This window comes from Helianthus annuus, chromosome 16 (genome assembly GCF_002127325.2).
Source record: "Helianthus annuus cultivar XRQ/B chromosome 16, HanXRQr2.0-SUNRISE, whole genome shotgun sequence".
Lineage (NCBI taxonomy): Eukaryota > Viridiplantae > Streptophyta > Magnoliopsida > Asterales > Asteraceae > Helianthus > Helianthus annuus.
Genome location: NC_035448.2, coordinates 155,760,836 through 155,772,021, shown reverse-complemented (window position 1 = coordinate 155,772,021; position 11,186 = coordinate 155,760,836). Strand labels below are relative to the sequence as shown.

At 38.1% G+C, this 11,186-nt stretch overlaps 1 protein-coding gene across 1 annotated transcript; it reads right to left on the bottom strand.

The window, feature by feature from the left end:
- Window positions 1-4,740: 4,740 nt before the first annotated feature.
- LOC110916503 lies at window positions 4,741-6,325 on the bottom strand. Its single transcript, XM_022161220.2, has 2 exons — window positions 5,257-6,325; window positions 4,741-4,917 (listed from the first exon to the last, which is right to left on the bottom strand). The coding sequence occupies exons 1-2, from the start codon at window positions 5,855-5,857 to the stop codon at window positions 4,877-4,879; spliced, it is 642 nt and encodes a 213-aa protein (XP_022016912.1). The 5' UTR covers window positions 5,858-6,325; the 3' UTR covers window positions 4,741-4,876.
- Between the last annotated feature and the right edge of the window lie 4,861 nt (window positions 6,326-11,186).

Genomic DNA, 11,186 nt, shown 5'->3' with positions numbered 1-11,186 from the left:
ATCCAAAAATTAGCCCAAGTCAACAAAACCTAACAATAATTTATAAGCCACTATCGATTCAGATCATATGTCTTCCTCTCTTTCTTCGATACCCACCACCAAACAAAACCCCAAATAACAACAACTGGTGCAGCTTCTTTCAACCAAAAATTCAACAATTTCAAACTTAAACCCACTAAAAATTTCTGTGATTTTTTTTTTTTTTTTTTTTTGTAAAGATTAGGCCCAAATCCAAAATCACTATTTAAGCCCAAACTTTGCTTTCATAATCACGTGACTACCTCAAGTTGTCAAAACTTTTCACTTTGATTGATTTCTGTTATTTTTAGAAACAATTTGACATATGAAGACACAAGCTGATAATGTTTTTTTTTTTTTTTGAATTAATTGTGAGAATTTTGAACCTCTTTCATTAAAAAAAAATATGTCACGTGAATATGTAAGTGGCCGGCAATACTTAATTCTATTGGGCCGAAACTCTTGAACAGTTAATGGGTCTGTGCAATGTTTGTTTATGAATGACGACATTGAATTGAAGGCTGAAAATGAAACCTCTTAAAATTTAAAATTTAATAATTTTTTTTAATTATATGGAAACCCTATTTGACTAAACAAAACTTTTGTTTGAATTTGACGAAACCGAGATAATTGGACGAAACTGAATGAATAAGGTTTGCGACGAAACAGAATTCCTTATTGATAATGCGACGAAACTGAAAGATATTGGCTTTTTCTGGCGAAACTCACTTTGATTGAATCTCTTGATTATAGTGACGAAACCTAAGGTGAGTTTGGTGAAACATTTTGACGAAACTACAGGTGATTTTGTCACTTATGATATTTTGTCAACAAGGAGATAGGGTTAAGTGAGGTTTGGTGAGATATTACAAAAACAAATCTTATCCTCTTCTGACAAAAAGACACAATTTTCAACTTTAGAGCATGACTTTCTTACCAAACTCACAACCCACCATGCTTTTGAGTACAATTTTCAAACAATATGTAATTTTTAATTCACAAACAAAGTGCACAGTTACTTCAAGAAGAATCAAAAAGTGGATAGATTGAAGAACACATATGAACTCTTTGAAGGTCTGATGAACTTGATGAGTTTTCCGGTGACCGGTAAATTTCCGAACACAAGATTTGCTTAGAACTTTCAACAAAAACCCACTAGTAACATGTAAACATTCAAACAAATAAGGTTTTTGAACAAACTTTTAGCAAAACAACAAGATAAACACTGATTTTAGTGACTTTTTCCAGAAAATATATAAATTTTTTTAAAGAACAAAATCTGAAAAATTACTAAAAACCACTTGTTTCAAACACGACAATGTTTGGTTTTAAATAAGAAAAAGAGCCAAAGCTCTGATACCAATTGTAGGTCCCGTTTTTCCGGTGGATCGATAACGTAAACCTATCCTTGTTTATCACGAACACGGTAATGGGTGCGGAATCCCCATGACGGTGCAAACCAAACAAAGTGTAAAAGAAGAACACGCGTAACCAAAAGATTCAATATCTATTGATTAGGGATGAGTACAAACACAAACATATACAAACAATGTTTTAACGGACTCTCACTAAGTCTCTCTATGCTCATCAGTTTCACACAAAAACTGAGAGGGGTATTTATACTAGACACAGACACAGACTTGACGAAACACAAATAACTCGACGAAACAACTTTTGGGCCAAACATTAGGCCTGAAGAAGCCCTACAGGCGACGAAACAGGCTATGCCCACTACAAAGATGACGAAACACATATGTATTCACAACTTCACAAATTCCACTACATGAAAAAATGTGTGACATCATCATGACATCACTAAGGTGATGTCATGGTGATGTGTCGGCGGGAAAGGTCGCGGCTCTCCGTGCTTCGTGTGTCGAACTCTGGGGCGCACGACGGAGGAATGTCGGACGTCGGGCTTGACCCGGACCTAACCGTGTCGAAACCAAGTCCATCATAATCAAACATCCAAGGAGCACCCGAAGCTCTCACAGATTCAGTGTACCTTTGAACCCTAACTTCACCCCATTCCTCAATCTTTTTAGTTGTTAAATTCCACACTCTGAAATTTGGTGTAGCATATCCAAGAAAGAAACCTTCGATAGCCTTTGGACCAAACTTACCATGTGGTTCAATCATAGTGCCTGGAGCTCCAAAAGGTTCTAAGGAAGACACATCCGGTTTCCTTTTATGTAACAATTCAAAACACGTTTTCCCATGCCTTTTAACAGTAAGAACTCTGTTCAAAGTATAACAAGCAGTAGCCACAGCCTCCCCCAAAACTGAACTGGAAGCTCCGACTCTACTAACATAGTTCTTGCAGTCTCGATAAGCGTTCTATTCTTCCTCTCAGCGACACCATTTTGTTGTGGAGTATAACGAGAAATGTATTCATGCAGAATTCCCTTAGAAGTACATAACTCATCCATAACTTGATTCTTGAATTCAGTGACATTGTCGCTTCTGATTCTCTTTACTTTCAAAGTGTACAAATTTTCAAGTAATGTGAGAAGATTCTTGAGGATTTCCGGACTCTCACTCTTGTGTGCCATCACAACTACCCATGAAAAATCTTGAGTAGTCATCAGTGACAACTAAACAATAAGAATCTCCAAAAGTAGTCGTGTGTTTCATAGGTCCAAAGAGTTCCATATGAAGGCGTTCAAGAGGCTTGTTAACGGTGTTGACTTTCTGGACTGGATGGGACTTCTTTGCTTGTTTACCTTTTGGCAAGCTACACAGACGTCTTGTAAAAGAAAATTCTTGATCAGCACACCATTCACAAGATTATTTTTCACCAAATGGTTCATTTTCCTCAAGTGAATATGTCATACGCCTGTGCCAAGATATAGACTCCTTTTCAGTGGCTTTTGAGACAAAACATGTAACTTGTGCAGACGTAGTAATAGCTTGGCTCATGTCAAGAATATACAAATCATTAATTATTGGAGCCGACAACAGAATCCATTCTTTGGGAATTTTGAAACCAGGTTTCGGCACATAACAACCGGCATCATCAAAATGAATCGTGAACTTCTTGTCATAGATTTGTGAAACACTAAGAAGATTGTGATCAATTTGACGGGCATAATTGATCTTGTCAAAACTAACATCACCATTTGAAAGCATTCCTTCTCCAGTGATGTAACCGCCTTTATCTCCGGCGAAAGCAACATAAGGGACGATTTTGACAATTTACTCAAACCCTTTTTAATTTCTTTTATTTAATTATTTTTGTTACATATATAATAAAAAAGAATATACATAGAGTTTTTACAAAAAAAAAAATTAATAGTTTTGTCACATAATTTTTATAATTTTTCATCCAAATTACTAACTCAGTTTATTTTTTCTAGTTAAGCTGAAGGATGTTTTAAATTTTATAAAGAGTAAAATGCACGGATAGTCCCTGTGGTTTGGTGAAATTTCATCTTTAGTCCCCAACTTTTCAGAATTACACTCTTAGTCCCTGTGGTTTGACAAGTTGTTACTCGGATAGTCCCTAAAGCGGATGAAGGTTACTTGGATAGTCCCTGTAGTTTGACAAGTTGTTACTCGGATAGTCCCTTTGGTTTGACAAGTTGTTACTCAGATAGTCCTTGTCATTTCACACCCACTTAACCAGAAAACTATCCTCCATCCGCTTTGGGGACTATCCAAGTGACAACTTGTCAAACCACAGGGACTAAGAGTGTAATTTTGAAAAGTTGGGGACTAAAGGTGAAATTTCACCAAACCACATGGACTATCCGTGCATTTTACTCTTTTATAAATTAAGACAGAAATTAATTTACAGCTTCTTTGTATAAATCAGTTTTATAAAGAGAAAACATCATTGGTGTGCAACACTCGATTACAACTTTTAGAGAGAAAACGTCAGTTGTAGAGATAGAAAAAAAAATTGTAAAACGTTACATATTTTTTAAATGTGTTGAGCACCTAGAAAATATGTTGGTAGAAATAAAATATTTATTTAATTAAGATTATGAGGGTAACTAACTAATATTTATTCTGAGTAGCTTGAGTAAAGAAACTAAGTTAGTGGTTTGGATAAAAATGGCAAAAAGTTACAAACGTTTGGGGCAATTAGGTACAAAAGTGTCATTTTAGACGAAAATGACAAACCTGCCCAAACCTCAGGGACGATTTGTGCAATTAACTCTTTTATATATTATAAGAGTTACATATTTCGAATTACTTCAAGGCATCCCTTTACCTCACACACACTTGGGCATTTTGCTGGTACTTTTCATTGCCTCATGCGCGTTTTCTAAACTAAGCTCTTAAAATCTTTACTAATTTGGTCATTAGCCCTTCATACCCATTAAAACGGCTAGAACATTAACAACTTGCCCATAGTCACTAACTGCATAATAAAATTTGTATGTGGAGACACTAAATTTTTATTGTAACAATCGCATCTAGCCATTGTTGCTTCAAAGTGTCCCAAGATAAAAAGATAGAAAGGTGAACTAAGATGTCCACGATTCAGAATGCACTCTAAAAATGAAACAAGTTATTCATTACAAACAACACAATAACATGTTACGCACTTGTATAATTATTTTTTAATATATAATCAGTGCCAAACAAAACCGCAAAGGCAAAATAAAACACATTCCTAAACACCCTTCGCTTGAGAACTAAGAATCCAAAGACAACAAGACCCTTTGCTTGAGAGCGAAGAACCAAAGACAAGAAAAGTACAAACTTGTCACCATCTTAAACTCACAATTAGTCAATTACAACTTTCAAGTTCAACTAGTTTCCCACATTACAACTAATATGTTTACTGTTCTTTTCATCTTCGCATGCATTTACTTGAACTACCAGAAGAAGAATTACCCACTTTCTTGCTCTACTCGTCAAGAATATTCAGCAAAGCACCATTCACCGTATCTGATGAAACAAACAGAATCCATTAGTTGAACAAACAAAGCAGGAACTTACAATTATTCAATCACAGATTCATATTATTTGTTACTTTGGTTCTTATCTAGTTAGACGACACAAATTAAACCTATTTGTCATAGATATTGTAGCAGTTATTATGTTATGCATGTTTAAGAAATCTACCCAAGGAATGTGAAAAAAAAAAGTGAGGAAATTTGATAGAATTTTTACAAAAACCAACCACCCCTTATGAAAATAAGAACTTTCGAAAATGTTGAACATATGTAAATCCAGATCAACAACTGTAACATTATAATAATCTTAAAATAAAAAAGGAGAACGAACCAGCGTTGTTATCAATCAAGCAATCATGGGGGAAGTACCACATGTATGTAGTCAAACATTTGCCCTTCTCCTTACTTTGATTGCCATAATCAGCGTGATTAATCCTCCCGTACTGTGTCCAAGGGTGGGCCCATGGATCGGGCCTAATAGCAGCATCACACTTCAAGTCACTTACAAAAAGTTTATATTCTGCTATTGTCTTTTCCGAATTCACCCATCTCATTTCATCAAAATCAACTTCAAGAGTATCAAAATCATTATTTACTTTAGTCATCACATAAAGTTTTTCACCTGAACTTATAAAGTTCCTATATCTGACGTGTAACAGCGAGAAATTCTTCATTTTTTGTGGGATAAAGGTAGGAACTGGATTAAGCCTGAATTCATATAACTGACTCATGGTGTGTATCGTATATATTTTTCCCTTGAAAAAGTGTAGATCAAGGATAGGGGGATTGCAAGAGATATATCTCCATTCGGATTGTTTACCAGCTAAAGAGAAAGCTAAGCCAGTGGAATTACATTGACAGGTGATTATCACAAACACCCACCCAGACATTGCATGTGAATAGACAAGAATACCCTTTTTGCTTGCTGACATATTACTTATAGCATCGGAGAAATCAGGGAATGAAGTTCCTTCCTTGTGAAGGGATTCACATGCCAGAAGTCACTGGTTTTCCTCTAAAAAATATCAAGTAACCGCAATTTACTCCAATACACATCCTGGCACTAGAATGGGGAATTATGGTCTTCAACTTTCTTCTTGTGTGGTCGTGTATGTAGCAATCTTTATGAAATATTAGATCAGAGCTGATAGATAAATACATGGGTTGTTTTGACATCATAAACTTATTCCAGTTAGAGAACGCAATCGATCTCCATGCCTTGCACACGCCACTTAAAGCAACATAATCAAAAAATCCAAGATGCATCAAAATTAATAGCAACAGATCATCGTTAAAGCTTAACCATGATCCTGAAGTATCATCGTCAGAAGTGCCCGACTTCGTTAGTTTTCTCACCATACTTCTAGTAGTCACCATTCCTTAACTTGTAAAAGAACAATTATAACTCGAGCTCCTGGTAAATGAAAATTTCCACATGTTATGCAAAAAATGTAGAAAGGAACCTCTAAAGGCATTAAGGCTATTTGTAAATTTGCTTATGTGACCCTCTCTAAAGCACCGATAAGGGCATATTGTTGATTTCTAACCAACCAGAAAAGGTAAGCTAGTAAAAAGAGCACCAACTTCCGTAAAAATAAGTAAACCACTAAACCTTTCATGTGAGAATCCAAGTGTTGAATGCGTTGTTGATTCATCATACAGATCACAACAGCTCATTTTGCAAACTAAATTATAACTTCAGTAACCAAAACTGATTTCGCATTTTTAAATGACGATTGTAACCTAATGAATGGATAAATTTAATGATCTTTATATTGACTTCGCATTTATAAAATCCATCAAACAAATAGATAATAAATAATTAATTATTATTGAATATTTCATAGTTGGATTTTGATCCTTTTGATTAAAATATTCTATTTGAGAAAATAAGGAAAAATTAAACAAAAAATAATTGTTGATATAAGAGTACGGATCACATTATATGAAAAGATCAAGTTTTGTTATGTTAAAGCCCAGATTTGATCAATTGAGTTCAAAGTGTAAGTTCTTTATGAACAATAAAAACATATTTAGTGAAACTGAACATAAAAGGACATAAACTAGTGCATGATAATCGTATTTAGAAATTGAGTATCTAGTATACCTTGATCTTTGAAGTCGACTCGGTCCAAGAGGTGGGCGTTTATGACTCATTGTTAATATTGATTTTCAGCGCAATTTGAGATTTGTTGTTGGATTGAAGATTCTGTTTGTACGAAAGTCGGAAGAGTATTAGTGTTTCCATGATGTAACTTGATATATAGAGTAACAGTGTAATCAGATTCATTATCACACTCAGAAATTACAAAATAGTACATGTAATGGCAAGTTAAACAACCGAGTGACGTAGCGCAATACCATTGTTAATTAACAAAATTATTTGAATTAGAGCATGCAGAAGCAAGAAAAATAAAATATTCTTGAAAAATAAAATTTCAAACCTTTAATAGTACCCATAGGTCCAGTAGTGTGAATGGTGCCATCTGATTCTCAGGATGCCAAAGGTCTCCCACCTTTTCTTCATCACTGTGTTCAATCAAAATTCAAATTATAAATAATTTAAAAAAAATCATTTTTAAAGGAAAACAACTAGCAAGCAACTATCGGACTTGAACATTAAACTTGTATCAGGTTGACCATCAAAGTACATATTTAACATTCAAAAATAAAATATATAATCATAATCTGAAACGAAACAAATCATATAACAAGGATATGGACATTTGAATTTACAATACCTGAGAGATACCCCATGAACAAGCAACATGTTATGATCCAATCCTCGGACTAGAGTGAAATCAATGTATACCCTGAGTGGATTGATGGCTAACACACAAAAAAAATATATACTTTTATAATCAGAACACGTTCGTGACAGAAAACCCTCAGACCAAATCGTGAATTAATGTTTTCAATTAGCCAACACATTTAATTTAGAAAACCGAAAATCCTAAAACATACACATTAAATTTAGAAAACATCAAGATAGACTCTATGTATGCAATTCCTTTGAATTACGAAAACGGAAAATCGAAGATCAGAGGCTTTTGAAAACAACCCGCTATTTTGATACATCTATATATACCAAAGATTATAGTTTAACTCCTAAAGCAAATGACGAAAAGTTAAATAGCAATCGAAAAATGGCTTACATGGACACGGAATCAGATATCTCATCTTGACCTGAAGTTAATAGAGCATGTTGCGGCGTCCTTGAAAATCGAACATTGTATATGTAGAGGAGAACGAAGGGTAAACCCTGATCTGAATTTTTTAATTATAACCCCTCAAATTAGATGCCTTTTCAATTTATAGATCTCAACTATCATAAAATATAGAAATTCTTTTATGTTCGAATAAAAAAATTATAATGCATGTGGAATGAAATAGATGAGGGAATGGAATGGACAAGGAAATGAAATAGATCATTACATTCCATAGTCTTGTTTGGTTACCATGCAGGAAAGAAATAAATCATTACCTTGTGTTGTTTGGTAGGTAAGAAAAGAGGAATGAATTAAATCAGTGACGGGTGGTGGCGGTGATCGGTGGCGGCTAGTGGCGGTGGCAGCGATGGGTGGCGGTGGGTGGCGGTGGTCGGTGGTAGCGGTGGTGGGTGGCGGTGGTCGGTGGTAGCGGTGGTGGGTGGCGGTGGTCGGTGGGTGACGGTTGTTAGCGGTGGCGGTGGCGATGGTCGGGGTTAGCGGTGGTCTGCGGTGGCAGGTGGCTGTGGTGGCAGGTGGCGGCGATGGTGGTGGCAACGACGGTGGGTGGTGGTGGTCGACGGTAGCGAGTGGTGGCCGCCAAGGATGGTGGTACGTGGTGGTCGACGGAGGGTAGCGGTAGAGGTCGGGTGGCGGTGGTCGGTGGTGACGTGTGGCGGCGACGACGATGGGTGGTGGTGGTCGACGGTAGCAGGTAGTGGGAACGGAGGATGGTGGTGGTGGTCGACGGGGGTGGCGTTAGTGGTCGGGTTGGCCGTGGTTTGCGACGGTGGGTGGCAGCGGTGGTAGTCGATGGCGGTGGCGGGCGGCTGGCGGCGGTGGCGGCTGAGGACGGTGGTGGTGGTCGGCGGAGGTTGGTGGCGGGTGGTGACGACGGCAGGTGGTGGTGGTAGGTGGTGGAGGTGATGGGCGGTGTTTGTGACGTAGGCTAGGAGAGGGAATGCAATCGAAAAAAATAGGGGGAACGGATGGAATGAATTTGAGGGAATGGAATGACTTATGTAATAGGTGATTCCATTACGTTGACCAACCAAACACACTTTTTTTCATTCCATCGCAATAGTTTATTCCATTCCACCTCCCATTCCTGCATACCAAACAGTACCTAAGGGTGTGTTTGGTATGGGGGAATAGAATGGATGAGGGAATGGAATGAACGAGGTAATGGAATGAACAAGAGAATGCAATGGATCATTACTATTCCATGTCTTGTTTGGTTACCATGTGGGAATTGAATGAATTATTATGGTGTATTGTTTGGTAGGAAGAAAAACGAATGAATAAAATCAGTGGTGAGTGGTGGTGGTCGATAGTAGTGATTGCGGGTGGCGGCGGCAGTGGATGGTAGCGGCGGCGGAGAGTGGTGGTGGAGGCGGCGATGGCGGGTGGTGGTGACCGGGGGGTGCGTGGTGGTAGAGGTACCGGTGGGTGGCGGCGGTGGCGGTGGTTGGTTGTAGCGGTGGTGGTGGCGTCGACGGTGGTGGTGGTGGTGGTGGGTGGTGTAGGTCCACTTGGAGGATCAAGATTAAACCTACTTCCTTGTTGTCTAACACACTAACGAGTGCGGAATCCATGTAAGTATGCAAACCAAAGCAAAGAAGGACAAACACAAAGTAACATTTGAGCTGCTGCAGACGAATCATCAAAAGTTGGCAGATTAAAGGAGTTAAACAGTCCATCATAATCAAACATCCAAGGAGCACCCGAAGCTCTCACAGATTCAGTGTACCTTTGAACCCTAACTTCACCCCATTCCTCAATCTTTTTAGTGACCGGGGGGTGCGTGGTGGTAGAGGTACCGGTGGGTGGCGGCGGCGGCGGTGGTTGGTTGTAGCGGTGGTGGTGGCGTCGACGGTGGTGGTGGTGGTGGTGGGTGGTGTAGGTCCACTTGGAGGATCAAGATTAAACCTACTTCCTTATTGTCTAACACACTAACGAGTGCGGAATCCACGTAAGTATGCAAACCAAAGCAAAGAAGGACAAACACAAAGTAACATTTGAGCTGCTGCAGACGAATCATCAAAAGTTGGCAGATTAAAGGAGTTAAACAGTCCATCATAATCAAACATCCAAGGAGCACCCGAAGCTCTCACAGATTCAGTGTACCTTTGAACCCTAACTTCACCCCATTCCTCAATCTTTTTAGTTGTTAAATTCTACACTCTGAAATTTGGTGTAGCATATCCAAGAAAGAAACCTTCGATAGCCTTTGGACCAAACTTACCATGTGGTTCAATCATAGTGCCTGGAGCTCCAAAAGGTTCTAGGGAAGACACATTCGGTTTCCTTTTATGTAACAATTCAAAACACGTTTTCCCATGCCTTTTAACAGTAAGAACTCTGTTCAAAGCATAACAAGCAGTAGCCACAACCTCCCCCAAAACTGAACTGGAAGCTCCGACTCTACTTACATAGTTCTTGCAGTCTCGATAAGCGTTCTATTCTTCCTCTCAGCGACACCATTTTGTTGTGGAGTATAACGAGAAATGTATTCATGCAGAATTCCCTTAGAAGTACATAACTCATCCATAACTTGATTCTTGAATTCAGTGACATTGTCGCTTCTGATTCTCTTTACTTTCAAAGTGTACAAATTTTCAAGTAATGTGAGAAGATTCTTGGTGATTTCCGGACTCTCACTCTTGTGTGCCATCACAACTACCCATGAAAAATCTTGAGTAGTCATCAGTGACAGCTAAACAATAAGAATCTCCAAAAGTAGTCGTGTGTTTCATAGGTCCAAAGAGTTCCATATGAAGGCGTTCAAGAGGCTTGTTAACGGTGTTGACTTTCTGGACTGGATGGGACTTCTTTCCTTGTTTACCTTTTGGCAAGCTACATAGACGTCTTGTAAAAGAAAATTCTTGATCAGCACACCATTTACAAGATTATTTTTCACCAAATGGTTCATTTTCCTCAAGTGAATATGTCATACGCCTGTGCCAAGATATAGACTCCTTTTCAGTGGCTTTTGAGACAAAACATGTAACTTGTGCAGACGTAGTAATAGCTTGGCTCATGTCAAGAATATACA

Coding starts and splice junctions, on each gene's coding strand:
- LOC110916503 (XM_022161220.2), bottom strand. CDS start 5,857: ATGTCAGCAAGCAAAAAGGGTATTCTTGTCTATTCACATGCAATGTCT. Junction 4,918..5,256: donor CTTGATTGATAACAACGCTG/GTTCGTTCTCCT, acceptor TTGTTTCATCAG/ATACGGTGAATGGTGCTTTG.